The 18,488-nt window shown below is 45.7% G+C and overlaps 1 protein-coding gene across 1 annotated transcript in view; it reads right to left on the reverse strand.

Moving 5' to 3' along the window:
• TMEM243 (transmembrane protein 243) overlaps window positions 1–18,488 on the reverse strand; it is a 219,632-nt gene that overhangs the window by 128,647 nt on the left and 72,497 nt on the right. The window contains exon 3 of the mRNA XM_078674194.1: window positions 2,203–2,253. Coding sequence (XP_078530320.1) covers window positions 2,203–2,253 — 51 coding nt within the window. The remainder of the gene's footprint in view (window positions 1–2,202; window positions 2,254–18,488) is intronic.

The following is an 18,488-nucleotide window of genomic DNA, read 5'->3' on the forward strand; positions in this document are numbered from 1 at the left end:
GCAGTAACGTTTGATATGCATTAACTTGATTAAGCATTTAATTTTCATTTGAGACCGATTTGCGTGCCATATATAGTCACCAAATCATCCGCGTGCAATAAACACAGCATATGAGAGCGATCAGCCTTGTAGGAAAAGGAGCACATTGCCTCTAAAGTTCTAGGTAGGTCTGCCAAATATAAACAGATCAATGTAGATGAGACAACCCCTTTAAATAATGGTAGTTATTTTACTGTATGTTTACTGGACTAGGTTCTGAATGAACTTATTTATGTAATGAAACATTATTTATTTAAAAGCAATACAATTTTGAAACTTTCATACAAGTCTACTGTAAACAAGAGCTGTGGGAGTAACAGGAACACTGCTTCCTCACCATGAGCCTACTCATAATCATCCACAGAAATACCCTGACTGTCTGAGAAGCTTTCACCACAGAAGAAACAGCCAACATCATGAGGGCAAGCACTCTGGGTCTCCAATAGACCCCTGCCCCCATCAAAACTAAAATATGGGCACCTTACCAAACAGTGAAGCCCTCACTCGCATCCTGAACAGCTCCATCACCTCAGAAATATTCCTGAATGCCTGGAAACGCGAAAGGGTCAAAGCACTGCTAAAGAAACCTTCGGCAGACCCTACCCAACTAGCAAACTACTGTACGATCTCCCTTCCACCCTAACCAGACAAGGTCATGGAGAAAGCCATCAACAAGCAACTGGCTCACTACCTCAATGCACACTAGGTCATAGACACCATAGAAAGCGGTTTCCGTCCCAACCACAGTACCTCGTCTGCCCTTGTCGCAGCCACAGACAAGATCAGGCTGATCCTTGGCCGTGGAGATACTGTGGCCCTCATTCTAGTCAACATCTTAGCAGCCTTTGACACCATCTCCCACTCCACCCTCATCAGTGGACTTAATGAAACAACCATCGAAGGACCCACCATCAACTGTATCTGCTCCTTCCTCACAAAACAATTCCAGAAAGTCAATCTGCCACCCTATACATCGGACCTCAAGCACCTCATATGCGGAGTCCGTCATGGATCTTTCTGCAGCCTGACGCTTTTCAACAACCACATGACCCTACTGGCGGACCTCATCAGATCACACATCAACATAGTCTCTACAATAAAAAAAAACTTCATCACCTGGAAGACCGAGGAGCCACTTGGATGAAATCCAACTGCCTCCAACGCAACACAGACAAAACTGTAGTAGTGAACTATGGCAGAACATTCTCGTCCTGGGACTTCCCCTGGTGGCCAACAGATCTCGACCATACAACCACTACCCACCTCACACGCCAAAAAAAATCATACAATCCTCATGGACAGCATGCTCAACATGACTACCCAAGTAAAAGCAGTGAACTCCACTTGCTTCCACATCCTGAGGATGCTGCAAAACACCAGGAAGACAGTTACACAGGCCCAGATTACCAGCAGAATTGACTACAGTAACGCACTCTACACAGGATTTCCTAAAAAGCTCCTGTACAGGTGCCAACACATCCAAAATGCGGCAGCAAGGCTCATCTTCAACCTTCTTCACCACACCCATATTACCCCACATCTCAGAGAACTTAATTGGCTCCCCACACACAAATGGACTCACTTCAAATGTATCCTGCATCCACAAAGCAACAGCAGGAGGCTGCACTTTCTGCTACACTGCCTCCAAGACATGGAACGACCTCTCTCCCCACATCAGGGCCTCCTTATCACTTCTTGAGTTCCGCAAGAAGCTGAAGACCTGGATTTTCGAATACTCACTCCAAGGAAGCAGCAGCTATTTTCACCTGCACAGCCCCTGGATACCCTCATGCATGAATAGCTTGCTATACAAATACACATAACATAATAGTCATGTGTGGATAATTGGCGCTGATGTGCAGACCATCTACGCTACTAGCATTTCAACAAGCACTGGAGTGGACCTACAATGTTCAAGAGCTGGAATATAGATTCACGGCAGGGTGATTTTTAGAGTGGCCAAAAGGTCATTGTAAGAAGATCTCAGGTTCAGAGTATGTGTGTAGCGATGAAGATGGTCAAAGACATAGCTTCTTGTCTTGACAACAAGCGTCAGTAGCTGATATAAAGACTTGTTATTTCTTACATCAAGCCATGTTAGGACAATAAAAGAATATCAATCCATTACTAAATGAAAATGAGAAAAAGTCCAGAAATACTTACTACAACAAGCAAGGACGTTAGTCCACCAACCACTAAATTGATTATTCTATCCTGAAATTCAAAATAAAAGTAATTAGGGCATGCTTTTTACAATCTTTATTTGCAGTTTTGTTATTCATGGGCAACTTGAGACTTTACTCATATCAATTGAACTGCTTTCATGTAACAAAACACCACGCCTCATTTTAACTGGATAAAAACAACTGAAAAATAGACTACACAGATAATAAAGCACGGGCAGAACCGATTTGTTCATGGTTATGTAGTTGTAGTACGATTCTGTGTTAAGGTAGTGTTGATGGGTACCGTACTATGTGTTTGAGATCGAATGTGATGTGGCATGACAAACAGATGTACTTTTTTGACAAGACCAGTACTGTTTTCAAATGTTTCATTAACTTTTTTTAGTAAAAAGTAAGAAAATAACCATCCTTAGTCACGGTGATCAATACTATTCTATACAAAATAAAGGAAACGGCAAAGGAATAAAATGCAAATATGAAGGAAAATGATATTACATGTCATTTATAAATGACATAGAATGAAATAAGATCTAAAATTAAAAGAACTAATATACAAATGAAAGGAACTATGTACACACAAGGCAACTGTAGCAGCCCTTACATTTTTATACTTTTTGAAGCTCCTCCTTTCTCCGAGGACACTTATGACCAGCTTTTCAACTAAATTCATCATACGCAGTTTCTCTTGTAAGACTAGCAGACATACGCCATAGCAGTGTTTCTTCAAACAGCCCTCTCTGGGATGAACCTTGCTAAAGCAGGCTATCCTTTAAGATTAGCATTCCTTTAAGGAGCAGTTTGAGGCAGCACCATCAGAGGGGTTAATGCCAAATGAGATGCCTGTCCATTTGACCCCACCTCACATAACTACATCTCAAATATTAGGGCTAATTTAAATCCTTTATAAAATGATATACTCAGAGGGTAACAATGACTGTTTGAGAGAAGTGGGGATGTAACTGCGGTCATCAATATTCTCTTCTTAAAATTAACATTGCTGTCAAGTTGACAAGGAGTTCTGCTTTTCAGTAGTCAAAGCCTTACTGAACAGATCGCTTCGCCCTTCCATTTGAAGAGTCATTTCAAAGCATGGACTGCATTGTCTTAGTATGGTCTCTCTATATTCTCATATTTGAGGTTCTGCTCTTTCCAGTGCGAGCCTAGGATTTGGTTCTTTGGATCTTGATAGGAGGGGCACGGTTGATTTAATGCTAAATGTCCATGACTTTACAGCACAGGCTATATGGCAGACCATTTGCAGGGCTTGAAGACTGTTCAATGTCAAACTTGCTGCCCCTCAGGCAATATAGCAGGATTTGTAGAATGGGCAAATTGGGGGCAGAGGGGCAGAAGGAGAACTGTATGCTGATTTGCCCTTTTTCCTTCTGGGTAACCCAACAACCTTTAATTTTTAAGAAAACCAAAGACAATCAACAAGCAAGGTATGTGGCTGTGGAATGTACGACAGGCCTTTGTAACATCCACTGAACCTTCTACGTGCCATGCTTGGTCACTCTAGCACCTATATGAATTAACTTTAGGTCCAGACTCTGTCCAGTCATCACTCAGCGTGCCAAGTACAAAGTTCACTTTATACTTGACCCTCTAAAGCAAGGATGCAGAGCTCTGTTGCGTTAAAAAAATTCCCAGTTTCCTGGGCAGTTTCCTGTGCTAAAGTGTCTACATACATTTTTGAAAGCCTGCAACATCACCTCAAAGAATCTCACGTGCATCTTCTAAGGTAATGTTTATATGCTTCTCTCTAAAAAAAGAGTTAATAAGCAGGCATTTTTGCTCCAAACATATTCCTAGTTGTTCTTGGTAATAGTTTTTTTTAAAGATTTGACCCTTTTGCAGCTTAGCTGTTGTATTCCACATTCTATTTGTAAATAAATGTACATTCTTGTTACTGACAAATTTTTCCCCAAATCCTTTGAGAGTGAAAGGAAATCTTTGCGTTTCGAGACTGTTGTGGGAGTTTGACTATAATCCTGTGGAATCAGAAGTGCACACTTTGGAGAGTACAACATAAGTGAAACAATGCAAAATGGGAAGATCATTTTAAGCAGGTTTGAGGATTTGGTAAACCGATCCTGGAGAAGAAATGCCCTAATAGCCAGAATCCCAGTAGCAGGCTTTCCAGTCAACCCATGTATGATAACTGAGCCAATCACATTGTGTTTACAACAGAAAGATGAACAGGTGGACATAGCACAGAAAAGGACTATAGCCAAGACCCATTCAGCACTCGCAAACCTCGGTAATATCCACAAGCAATTTGCTTGTTTTCACGATTTTTGAGTTAACTAAATTGTTCTGCAAATATATTTAAAAAAAGAACTACGGGCTGCAGTGAACTACAATTTTGGAGCTTTTCCACAATTTAAAAAGTTAGAGATACACAGGAAGTTATAAAAGTTTATGCAGATGGATGTCCCTGTGTTAATTGTTTTAGAGGCAGCTGAAGCTGGAACTTATTCAAGAAACCAAGTTAACCTCTATGTAAGTTTGAAAGGGTCGGGTGGCAGAAAGGCAAGCTACGACATGGCCACTTAAGCAGTTTGCTACACCAGCCCAATAGCGCGCAGCACGCTCTTTTAAATTCTCCTTTTTTGTATTTAATTTATTTTTTTGCTTTAAATTATCCCCTGATTTTAACCGCGCCATTCAGGGCCCCTTACCTGCACCATAAAGGAATTTTCACGCGTTTTCGCGGGTCCGGTTCCCGGGCGGTGGTCAGAGGACGGGCGCCATCTTGGAGTGGGCTGGACACCGAGTCACTCCAGGAGGGAGCGGTCTAGCGCTCCTCACACCCTTGGGGAGTCCTACTTAAGGCGAGCACTTGCCGGTAAGCCCTCGGCATTGATGCTTTAGCCTTACAACGCTCTGCTGGTCAAAAACGCTTAGCGCGCAGCACGCTCTTTTAAATTCTCCTTTTTTGTATTTAATTTATTTTTTTGCTTTAAATTATCCCCTGATTTTAACCGCGCCATTCAGGGCCCCTTACCTGCACCATAAAGGAATTTTCACCGCGTTTTCGCGGGTCCGGTTCCCGGGCAGTGGTCAGAGGACGGGCGCCATCTTGGAGTGGGCTGGACACCGAGTCACTCCAGGAGGGAGCGGTCTAGCGCTCCTCACGCCCTTGGGGAGTCCTATTGAAAGCTCCCACCCTACGCGCAGCGGTCGCGCCCTCCCTGCGCCTGAGTCGTGCCAGAGTCCTGCCCGTCTGCGCTCGTCAGCGTCTCGGAGGCGTTCGAGGCGGGACTCTGGACGACGCTACAGGCTTAGCAGGGGTAACTGTTTGTTGGGGGGGGGGGATGTGTCGCGCACGACTTTCCGGGGTGCTGTCTTACAGCGCGGATGTTTTGACATCCTTGCGCGCTCATCCAGTGGGGTGTAAATGTTTATTCCCCGGAGGACGTCTTCTGGGGAAAGGCTGTCCCACCTGTGGATGGCGCCCTTTGGATTCGCCTACTCCTGTTCGTCCTCCTCTCACCCAGAACCATCACTGTGCTCTTTTGAACACTAGGTCTCTGGCGTGTCATGCAACAGATATTTGGAGCTTGCTTGCTAATTCCGATATGTCATGTCTATTTTTAACGGAGACATGGTTAGGGGCCGGCTCCGAACCAGATGTTGCCTGTGCTCTGCCGCCTAACTACACCATCTTGAGGAAAGACAGAATAGGGGGTAGAGGAGGAGGAGTGGCCTTGATAGTGGATAAGGCCTTGGGTTGTTCCTCTTTTCCTGTGGAGAACATTGTAGGCTGTGAAGCTTTAGGCTTCACACTCAACCTCTCGTCCTCCCAGACGTGTACCGGGATTCTTGTATATAGACCTCCTGGCCCGATTGGTACTTTCATTGAGGACCTGCAGGCAGCTCTTTCTGTACCCTGTCTGCGTTCTGCGCATTGTATGCTGTTGGGTGACCTAAACCTACATTTGGATTCATCATCCGACGCTAATGCGTTAAAACTACGGGAAATAACTGCAACCTTGGGACTCATAGGTTTTATTGATAGCCCCACTCATGTCAAAGGACACATGTTAGATGTACTTTTTTCCACGGCGCCGATAGTAGTATCTCCGCCGCTTCCAGTCCTTTGGTCTGACCATTTTTTAATAAAATTTGTTATGTCTTATGAGACTAGGCCTAGGCAAAGAATACAGAAGGAGGTGTCTCGTCAATCCAGAGCTTTTCACCTAGTGACAGCGGATATGCTATCCGACGCTCTCTGCCAATACCCCTGTAATTTGACAGGGACCTTAGAAACTGATCTGATTTTGGTTCAGGAATGGCTTCGAACGAGATTCATGGAGCTGGCTCCTGTGAAGCTCACGAGAACTGCTCCTCGCCACGACTCTGCTCCTTGGTTTACGGCCACATTACGTTCCATGCGTCAAGATTGTAAAAAGGCGGAACGTCTTTGGCGCCGTAAATACGATCCATTGGAGAAATCCAAATATTGTGTGGCCATTAAAGGCTACCACAAAAACATTGCTGAAGCCAAAAAGGAATACCTTGAGCGTAGGATTGATCGTGCGGACAATACGAGTAGGGAACTCTTTAGAATTGTCAAGGAGTTTGCAGACCCTGCTGTAGGAGTTCTCCCACACTCTCACACAGAAGGGTGGATAAGACAGCTTGCAGACTTCTTTGTCACAAAGATCCAAACCATTCAGGACTCCTTTCCACCTGTGGACTTATCCGGGGCAGCTGTTGCTTTCGCCCAGAACGGACAGGTACCATCCTCAGAAGCCGAAAGTGAACCCATACTATCGGTCTTTCCGCAAATGACTTGCGCAACCTCCCTGGAGCTACTGACCCGGCTTCAATCTGGCTCGCCTCTGGACGTATGTCCAGCAAGATGTTTGGGCAGGGTGGCTCCGGCACTTAACAACTTGCTGAACCCCCTGCTCAATTTATCCTTGAGTTCCGGAGTGGTGCCGCGGGAGTGGAAACATGCACTCATTCTGCCGCTTATCAAAAAGCCTCAGTTCGACCCGCTGCAGTTGGCTAACTATAGACCGATCTCCCTCCTCCCTGCTCTGGCGAAGGTAGTTGAGAAGCATGTTCAACTCACACTTACCACCTTTATCGAGAAGAATAACATTCTGCATGATTCTCATGATTTGGTGGAGAAGCGTGGCTCAGTGGTTAGAGGCGGCAGACCCGGAAGCTGAGATCGGCTGTGGACCAGGGTTCGATTCCCCGCCTCGGCGGGTCTCGGGCTCAAAAATTCCACGGACTCGACAATTCTCGCTCCGGTGCCTACTCGACTCACGGGGTCACACTCTGCGACTCTGGGCAATAGCTTGCTTAATCTCCACTACGGCCCCTCGCGGCGGGATGCCTGGCTTTCACCTTGTGGATACCCTGGCTGGGTATCTCACAGGGGAATACCAGGACGGGTTCCCTAAGCAAGCGCCTTGATACCTTCGGGTGATACGTGCGCTATATAAGTCGCAATACAATACAATACAATACAATCTGGTTTCCGTGCGAACTACAGCACGGAGACGGCCCTCGTGGAGGTGACCGACGCCATCAGGGAGACGCTCGATCTTGGGGGTAAGGCTATGTTAGTCCTGTTGGACTTGTCGGCGGCCTTTGACACCGTCCCTCATGCTGGTCTCCTTTTAAGACTCAGGGAGATCGGCCTGCGGGGGACGGTGTTGGATTGGTTCCACTCTTTCCTATCGGACCGCCGGCAGATGATCTGGGCTCCCCCGTTCTCCGCCGAAATGCAAGCGCTAGAGGTTGGGGTTCCTCAAGGGTCCATTCTGAGCCCCACCATATTTAATATCTATATGGCCCCTCTGGCGCTTGTAGCGGAGGCTTATGGTGCCCGGGTCATCTCATACGCTGATGACACCCAGCTTTTGTTCACCTGCCGCAAAGGTGAGGCTTTTGACGGCGACAGGATTAAGGGCTGTTTGAGCGCAGTCTTTGCGTGGTTTCAGAGACACAGCCTGAAGTGCAACTCGGATAAGTCCGAGTTGCTTTTCTTCGGCTGTGCTCCTGACCCGGGCTGGAAGTCCTGGTGGCCCCAGGATATGTTTCCCCCTGAGAAATCATCTTCCCAAGTGAAAAATCTGGGAGTGATATTGGACGATGCTCTCTCTTTTAGCCCCCATATCATGGGGTTATCCGGGAAATGTTTTGGCATCCTCAAGATGCTGAGGAAGTTTCTTCCTCTGCTGTCCCTACAATACCGGAAGACAGTAGTCCAGGCGTTAGTGGGATCTAGGTTAGATTACGCTAATGCGCTCTTTGCAGGTCTGCCCAAGTATCTTTTGGCCAGACTGCAAATTGTCCAAAACTCGGCGGCCAGAGCTATTTTCGGCCTGCCAAGGAGAGCCAGCGCTCAACTGCTTCTGAATAGGCTGCATTGGCTGCCTATTTCTAAGAGAATCAGATTTAAGATTCTTACGCTGGCCTTCAAAGCCCTTCACTCCATCGGTCCCAACTATATTAGGAAGCGGATTGCTTTCTATGTGCCGCGGAGGGTGTTACGATCTGCCGATTTGGCTAAATTGGAGGTGCCCCCGGCTAAGCGCGTTCGGATGGGAGAACGATCCTTTCAATTTGCGGCAGCCCGATGCTGGAACGAGCTCCCTCTCCCTCTACGCAAAGCTACGAACCTCCTGGCTTTCAGGAAAGAGCTGAAGACTTTGCTCTTTTCTGTGTAATTTTGTGACAACAGTGCTGCTACCCTTTGTGTTTGTAGATCTCAGGCCTCTTTGCCAAAGCGCCGGGACGCCCCTTTGGGCAGCCGTGCGCTCTAAAAGTACGGCCTTAACATAACATAACATAACATAACAATAAGAAAAGTGGCAAACAACACCCTTCTAACAATCCAGTGGTCACAGTTGCTCACCCGAGCTCCTGAATAACTGGAGGAGCTTGAGGTTCAGAGACGACGCAAGAAGCCTGAATGCAGACAAAGGTGTGTTGTTCACAACCTGGCGGCATTCGGTGTAGTGCACTGAGCGAGCAAGCTGTGTGAGGGAGCTCGTGATTGAAGCCACACAGCCCGAGTATCCCTCAGCAGCCCTTCAGGGCTTTCTGCCACTATGGGCTGAAAGTCCAGAACTGACTGAGCCAGGCATCTCTGCTGCAGTACTCATGCCTAGCTGGGTGTTGCTGCAGAGGGGTGGACTGGCTGACCTTTTTCAACAGATGCACTGCTGGCCCTCTAGCTGCTACAATGGTTTCCTTTACAGGTTAATGGCCCTATACGTTTGACCACAAGCTGTTGGGGGTCTGTGACCTTGGTTAAGCAGGTGGACAATGCTGCAGTAAAAAAACAGAGTGTGTGTAAGCTGCAACCGAACTGGACTGGCCAGATGGAGGACCTGCAGCAAAATAAATGGGTCCCCATGATAGTGAAGTTGTCACTTTGCAGGCTTGCTTTTATTTCTTTAAGCAAACTTTAGATGGGAAAATAGAGGTATGTGCTAATGTATCAATCAAAGGAACAAACAGACAAGTATGATTAACGACATACTGCAGCAGAGACTGGAATTTCTAATGTGGACAAAACTACCCGTGGAGCAGCGGATACATTGCCTAAAGTGGCATGGGAAATTAAAATGGTCAAGCTGAAAAACGAGGACCTGAAGCAGAGTTCACATCGAAATCTAACATCGAGAAATTTGTGGAGGAGATGCTGGAGTTCATTTTTGGATAGGCAGCCTTAACCGGGGTGCGTAAGATTTTAGCCTCCAGACCTGGCCAAAACCCAATAATAGTAGCATGCCTTCTTAATTACAGCGATGTTGTGCTCCATCTCAATAGGGCAAATCCAGAACTCCAATATAGAGTTCCCCTTTGGCATCCTACCTGATAATACAAAGCTGGTACAGGATGCTTGACACACTGTTCTGGAAGCCAAAAAGCCACAAAGTAAAAAAAAATCCATTAGATTGTCAATGAAGTATCCAGCTAAGTTAAGAGTCAAATATAATGGCAAAGTAGATTTTTTTTTTTTTACAAATCCGGAAGCAGTGCAAATAAAGGACACCCACTTGAGACAGAAGGAGGAATGAGATCCAAATCCAGCAGCCTGGGATCTTGCCAAGAAAATCACAGGGGTGCTGCTACTAGCTTAACCGACAAGGACTAAAAGTAAAATACAAAAAACAGACAGTCATTTTTGAAACAAGATCTGATCAGAGTGCGATGCGATTTGTTTTGCACCCCATGTGTGGAGTGCAATTGTAGTGATCAGGAGAGTCACAGTACCGTTATTTTTTTTCCCCTTTAGTTTTGGGTGTTACTTGCCAACAACTGGGGTTGGGGTGGATGCAGGGTGGGATAGGAGTTGTGGGAGGTTATAAAACGCTTGACTTTATACTCACACGCCACTAGGAGGTTATCTGTTGTAGGGAATAGTGCACACACTTATACACTCACCTTACGTCCATCCAAGTTACATAGGTACCTGAAATACAATATACTAAGGCACCGTGCTGAGACTAGTTAGCTGGAACATAAGTTGAATTAATAATTCTCGCAATGCTTGATGGGAGCTTGCCTAGCTTGAGCATCATACAATGGATATCACCCTGCTTCAAGAGACACAAATCGCCATTTTTGCAATCTTCATTTGCTTCCACATGGGACAACATGGATTGTTCCTCATACTCCATGTATTTCAGAGGGGACCTGCGTCCTCTGCCACAAAAAGGTTGGGAAGCCTGTTGGCTCTGGTGACTGGGAGGGCATGGACACGTTTGGAGGCCCCTTCCATGGCCACGAAAGGGGCAGAAAGAGGACTGGGGTGACGAGGGTCTGTGGACAAGCCCAAGGACCTGGCAGTAGCTGTGCTGGCTTTAAAGCTCTGTAGTGCTAAATTCGCCTTCTCTACAAAAGCTGTGCACCATCAAAGGGAAGGTGGGTAAGCAAGGCTTGAACATCCCCTTAAATAAACAGTCATTCTTAACCAGGCGTAGTGCCGCCAGTGGTTTCCAGTGCGAGCACCAGGACTTAATTGTCGACATGCTGCCACCAGGTAGCGCTGTCTGGCTAATTTAGAGATGACCACAACACCAGGTATTTATTCATTCAATCTACATTAAAAATGATGTCGCCTCCACCATTCTTACAGCTTTGGGGGCCTGAAATAGTCCGAACTGTCACACTTGTAAGAGTGTGAGGATTTATAGTTGTGTTGTTACAATCATTGGCAGCATAGCAGGAGCAATGTGTGGTGTAAGCTGCAGAGACCTCCTGAGGAGAGCCCTGGCATTTAGATTTTGTTGTTGTACAGATTAAGCACCTGTCACTCACTGCACAGCCACAGATGATGAAATCGCTCTACCTAACAAGTCAGCCATGTTCAGTCCATATCGTATGGTGAAATTTGCTGCGTCTCTTCCCCCAGCAATAGCTTGGGAGAGCATGGCTTGGCCTCCTCCAGACAGCATTTGTGTAACCGAATCCCAGATCAAATGCGAATATCGGCCCAAAAGGCTGGCGGAAGAGAACATTCTCTTGCCAAAGGTATCCAGCCTCTTGGATTCCCCATCAGTCGGGTGGTAGGGAACACGTCGGGGTTGATCCTAGAGGTGGAGGCTTGAACCAACAAGCTCTACAGAGTGGAGTGCTGGGTAAGTAAATTGGTGTTACCCAGGAGGGGGCAATGGCAGCGGGCAAACGTCCTAAGCACAGAAGCCCCTGTGCAGGGCTTGGACCGTGCCCCAAATAGGACATCCATAAGGGAGTCAATAAAAGGGAGTAAAAGTTCGGAGGGAGAGACTCCTGCCTGAAGCACCCGTCAAGACGTTTGTCTTGAATTCCACCGTGGGCAACGGAAGGTCCAAGACATCAGCTGCTCTGCGCACCACTATAGCAAAAGAGTTTCCTTTCTCTGTAGTCTCGGTAGGAGGAGAGACCAAGCAAGTGTTAGCCGAGGTGTTGAACCCACTGCTCTCCAACAGTGCCTCATCTAAGAGATGTGGATATCCATAAGGGTCTTTAGACCGCTCCAACTCATCTCCCTCTCCAAGCCTGCTCTGATCCAGACAGCATGGTCCCAATCGGTGATTGAACTGGCATCGGACGCCGTCCATCCAGCTCCATGTCGGACCCAGGAATGATGATGGGGATGGCGGCGCCGGCAGTGGAGGGGGTGCTGAAGGTTTCGGTATCACTGGCAGCTCTGCTCTAGATCCAGCAGGGGATTCAAAGGGCCTGACTGACACCCACAACGGCCCCGAAAGCACTGCAGAGCGTCCATACTGTTCCAATAGGCGGTGCACAGCCTCATAAAATTCATTAAGCTTGGTGTGGGTCGCTCCGGCTCTGGGAAGGTCAGTGTCTTCTATATTAAGTAGAAAAAACAATAGTCAGAAGGGATGATATTGATGTAGTTCGAATAACTGGATGAGCCTGGTGGGAAATTGCAAACCAGGCTGGCTGTGTTGTACCCTACTCCCCCTGACTGAGTTTTGCGCGCAATCCATTTCTCCCACCTACGCTTGAGGCAACCTATGATAAAGTAGTACTGAAAATCATGGAAATTGAAGTAATGGGTGATTTATATGAATAGATATGCAGGAAAATAACCAGGTGAGGTAATGCACTGGCAGTTTTCCTATACTGTAGACTCCAACTGGCCATGATGTTCATTGGTACAGATTTTATGGCAAGACTCGGATGCTAATATTATGCAATAACCTTTATTACCACTACTCCAAAAGCTTCTTTAAAGAACTATCAGCCAGATTCATCATTCTCCCGTTTTGCGAGCCCCTAATAGCGATTCATAAGGAATCGCTATTAAGGACTTGCAAAACGGGATTCATGTAGGAATTGCAAAAAATATTGCGATTCCTACATGTTCCTTATTTGCGATTAGCAAATTGCTAATCGCAAATAAGGAATAACTCCCCATGCATTCCTATGGGCCTACAGGCCCATAGCAATGCATGGGGAGTTATTCCTTATTTGCGATTAGCAATTAGCTAATCGCAAATAAGGAATAACTCCCCATGCATTCCTATGGGCCTACAGGCCCATAGGAATGCATGGGGAGTTATTCCTTATTTGCGATTAGCAATTAGCTAATCGCAAATAAGGAATAACTCCCCATGCATTCCTATGGGCCTACAGGCCCATAGGAATGCATGGGGAGTTATTCCTTATTTGCGATTAGCAATTAGCTAATCGCAAATAAGGATGCGATTTCAAGGGTGCAGGGGTGTCCAAAGGACACTCTGTAGCACCCCTGAAATGTAATCTACATTGGTGTTGCGCACACACATGTCCAAAGGACATGTGTGTGTGTAACATGCAACTTAGAAAAATGCAGTTAAATGCATTTTTCTAAGTTTTTGCTATTTACCACGAGGTCTGACCTCTCGGTAAATAGCGGCCCAAAATTGCAATTTCGCAATTTTAAAATGATTCATGAATTGCATTTAAGGAATCTCAAATAGAGATTCCTTAAATGCAAATCTTCGCAAATTCGCGAATTCTTTAATAGCGAATTTTGCATTTGGGATGATGAATCCCAAATGCTAAAATTGCACTCGCAAAAGGCAAGATTCTGAGAATCTTGCCCTTTGCAAGTGCAATTTAGCTTGATGAATCAGGCTGATAGAACTTAGAATTCGCACATAATAAAACCACACAACCCCCAACTCTCAGCCTTCTTTTTTGCACTGCTGCTCTTACAGTTAAGTAATAGTGAGGAGAGTGTGAGAGTTATTAATAACAAGAAAGTATTGGTTGAAAGTGACTTGTTATTCATAATTGGCAGTAGATATTTGCATAGTGTATGAGCAAAACAGGAACATGCACAAGTATGGTTTTGGTTTAGGTTACGGTAGCCTTTACGTTTTAAACGCCTTAACCGCGGCGGCAATTCCGTTGCGGTGCGGGTGTTCTAAAGGGGGGGGGGGCTGCGTCGGCCAACAGTCTTTCGCAGCACCAGGGAGGGAGAGCTCCCGTCAGATGTTGGCCGACGGGAGCACAGAAAGGGTTAAAAGGTAAAAAGGATGAGATTTTAAGGATGGGTCCATAGCAATTCTGGGTTTGAACAGTAACTTGTCTAAAAACAAGGACATTTTATTCTTACTGAGGGGCTGTTGGATCAGCGGTTAAGCTTGTGGGTCTCTGCGCAGGAGGGTGCGCGTGCAGTTCTAAAATTGCCTCGTGTACTGCTTGGACTGCCAGTGGTATACAGCGCATACTCCCTTCGCGTGTCTGTATATTTCTTCCGGTACAAAAGGGGGTGGTGATGGACGGAGCATCTGAACCAATCAAACACTCACACCCAGTCAAAAGATCTGGGTTTGATCCATCACCGTTCTTTAGCCCACTCTGCCACCCCAGTTCAGACATGGCAATATGCAAATCAGTCTGACCCAGCAGGAGAGGTGCACGATCTAGTGATAATAGAGCAAATTAGGTTGGTTGCATGGAGGATTTCAGGAGAGTTTGGGAGGTACCGGGCCTTTTACAGGAGGCTTTGTGACTCATTAAGAAATCCTGGGCTGCAGGAAAAAGAAAGATATACAGATTGGCTTGTCAGAAATGGGTGTGCTGGTGCGTGGAGAGGGAGTTTGATTCCATTTCAGTGTCCACAGTGGATGTGGTAAACTGTCAGAAAGGTTTGCAGATGGTTTGTTTTACAGGACAGTAAATGTGTATAGATCGGCGATAGCTACAGGTCAGGAGCTGGTAAACGGATTATCGGTGAGACAGGATGTGATGGTGCGTAGACCTATGCTTAGTATTATTGTATATAACATTTGTAAAGTGCAGCAAACACCCTACGGGTATCCTGGCACTATGGCACGTGACGCAACCATCATAAAACGGTGGAGGTAGAACTGCGAAACACCATATCTAGGTATAATTCAGTTTGGGGTGTTTCAAAGGTGTTAGAGTTCTTGCTAGGCTGGGAGACAAACTAGTTGTTGTCTTGGAGAGAATTTTCTTTGAAGTTGATGATTTTGCTGTGTTTGGTGACATTTAGGAGAGTGTCAGATGTGAAATCCAGCAGGATTTTTTTTGCTCCTTAGGGCATGTGTTTTTATTTAACAAAGAGAAATAACTCAAATTCTATTTCAATATTTTAGTTCCATCAGTTGATAGGCATATCTGGTTAGTGTCATTCAAGTCCCTATGCTGCACAGTAGAATGGCACATGTGAGAGGGAAAGACAACTTCAGTATGCAGCCATCGCTTTCTTCAGGTTGCGTGACTAAAGGCATGAGATGCAACTTGGAGGTTGGGACTGTTTGGGATAGAGTTATTGTCCACAAAGCAAAGCTCGCTGCATAGGCTTGAACACATTACAAGTAAAAGATTGGTGCCAATCGGAGGCCTACTCCATTTCTTTTCTCAAATATTAAAAATGCTTCTTAAGATTTAGTGTGACCAAATCCAAGATGGCTGCATTCCCCATTGCAAAGATGGTTCTCCAGTCTGCTTTAGTAAAATGACTAGTTACAGACAGGAGTGATCTAAATCAGCATAGGAACTGGAGAGGGACCACAGTATCACAGCTTTTCAGGATAAATGCATAAAGAAGAAGTCATCACCCTTCCTACTCTGCAAGTTGAGATCTAAGGAACTGGAGGGCAGGATGGCAGTGATTAGACATACTCATGGTGGCCTGGGCAATGTAGACACACACAGAGCCACTCACTTGAGGGGGTCAGAGGGAAGGAGGGTTCCAAACATGTATGCAGACACTAGGACAATAAGGCGTTTATTCTAGGATATTAAACGAAACCTTGCAACCTCTGACTGGGCTGAAAGCCAAATGGGAGCTAGACCTGCAAAAGGAGATCCCGGACACCACGTGGGCACAGCTAACGCACGATTTCAGCTGATCCACTTCTATATCCTCCACAGGGCCTACCTTACTCCACGTAAAATAAGAGAGTACTTCGGAGCGGAGGAGGCGGCCTGCCCGCGCTGTAATAGCATGGGAGCGGACCTGATCCACATGCTCAGGGACTGCCCTCGCCTACAGACTTACTGGGAGGAGATTGGTGACACCCTGAATGAGGTGGCGGGTAGGGACCTCTGCTTTGATACAGCAGTCAGCATATTGCACTGGTTCCCACACACGCCCAAGAATAAGATATCGAGCAAATTCATTGACATGGGCCTCCTCTTAGCCAAAAGGGAAGTGACCAAAGGGTGGAAGTAGAAGGCGGGCCCCACATATCGGAGGTGGTTGAATGAGTTTATGAAATGGGCGGCGAGCGAGAGCACAATCAGGTACCAACTAGCACGTCGGAAGGATGACGAGAGGGCTCAGGAGGCGGCAATGGAGTGGGAGATCTTAGTGCAAGCTCTGCGAGATAGCTCAGTTAATGAAGAGGAAGGGGATGAGGAGGCACCAGAAGACGCGACCGGCCCAGCTACAGTGATAGCGCCCTCACCAGGCACACACATCTAGATAACAGATTGTACCTCCTGCTGGTCATTGAGTAACCAAAGGCAGACTGGACAGGCGCGAGTGGGAACATTTGGGGGGGAGGGATTGGGATAGTTGGGGAGGGTGCTTAGATAAGGTGATACACAAGTGACGACCCTAACGCGAGACGTCGGAGGGGAGGGGTTAGTAACTTAAATGCAGACAGCGGACCTCTTCATATGTCGCACACAGCAAATGTTGATTGGACCGTTTTTTTCCTGACTATGCGCATTGCCGCCCGGCCTCCGGGATGTGGGCTGAATGGCTGTGTTCGAAAAATGGATGTACGCACAAGGGGATGGGGGTCCCACGCTGATGTCATGATACCTGATTAAGTTGTGATGCCTTTGGTTCTGCAATAAAAAAGGTTTGACAAAAAAAAAAACTAGGACAATAAGGCATAATGAGGGTAGAAATGGGTGACCACAGTGTGGATGGAATCACCAAAGGTCAAAATAAGATCTTAGACTCTATAGAGATACTAAATAAAAATAAATAGGATATACAACAGGCAGTCTAGGTACAGACAGAGGAAATGGTAGCACAGTTATCTGGTGCTGGGAGCCATTTAGAAACCTAACATAACCTATTTCCCTGATCGATAATCTGTCTTCCTGCACTTTTCATAACTAGTAGTTTATCCAGACAAAAATCTAAATGACAATAGGACAATGTGTAAAGTATTTATGCAGAACCAAAACAGTAATAAAGTCAAATGCTAAAAATCACAAATCAAATTAGAAAACGTTAGTAAAATGTAAAACAAAATTATACCAAAATAACAAATCTAATAAGGGAAACCGGAGATTAGGTTTTTTTGAAGGTTTAAGTTGGTATAGCACCAAGAAGCATTAAGTGACAATGACAGTCAAGCGCACACAAAAGTGTGATATGTAAAGCCAGCAGACCTCCTAAGCAGGATTTTATAGTCAAGAAGGATATGACACTCTAATGTCAAAAAGGAGGCTTGTAGCCCCCACCTTGCATATTCTGTCAGGTTCAACTAAGTCGTTTCTGCCCATTCAGGAAAGTCTATTTTTTGTTCCAGGAAATTGTTTTTTTTTTTTAATACACATATATTCAAATTATAATCTCTGGCTGGGAGAAATTTGAAAGAAAATGCAAATTAGCCTCCAGAACTTCAGGCAATGGAAAGGTAACTTTCTAAGGGTTACCTTTCCCTAATATTCATTACATTTATTTATCTAGATAATCCCATTCCTGAGATACAGTATTAGTATTGTAAATTGTACTCTGGTTTTCTACGTAGGACAGCTAAGTGTTCCACAGTGAAAAATACCATTTGGGGGCTAGTCATCGTAAAGGACATGTTAACATGGAATTTCTATATGTTCTTCGTTTAACACCTTGAACGCTATGGGGATTTTTCTCCTGTGCTGGAATTGTGCAGATACCACTATTCATGACGAGCTGGGCTCGTCATCAGCGTAGCAGGAGGCTACTGCATGACGAGCCCAGCTCGTCATGAGCGTCGAAGGGGTTAAATACCATGCACCCATCGAATACACCAATTTAACATTGTTTAAAGGGGGAGCATCACTTAATATTTAAAGGGGGAACACCACTGCTTAGCAAGATAAGATGAAAGTTCACTGAGTTCCAGCACTAGTAAAAATATAGGGTCCAGCAAAAGGCAATAAATATGGTGTGACCAGAAGAATAGAGAGATTTCCTACAATAGTTCTTCCTACAAATTCCTCTATTGGAAAGACTATGCAAGCAATCACCATCTCAGAAAGAGAGCATATGGGAGACAATGGAAAAAACAAAATCAGATCTAAAAACATAAGGTAGCTGGT

This window comes from Lissotriton helveticus, chromosome 1_1, assembly GCF_964261635.1.
Source record: "Lissotriton helveticus chromosome 1_1, aLisHel1.1, whole genome shotgun sequence".
Lineage (NCBI taxonomy): Eukaryota > Metazoa > Chordata > Amphibia > Caudata > Salamandridae > Lissotriton > Lissotriton helveticus.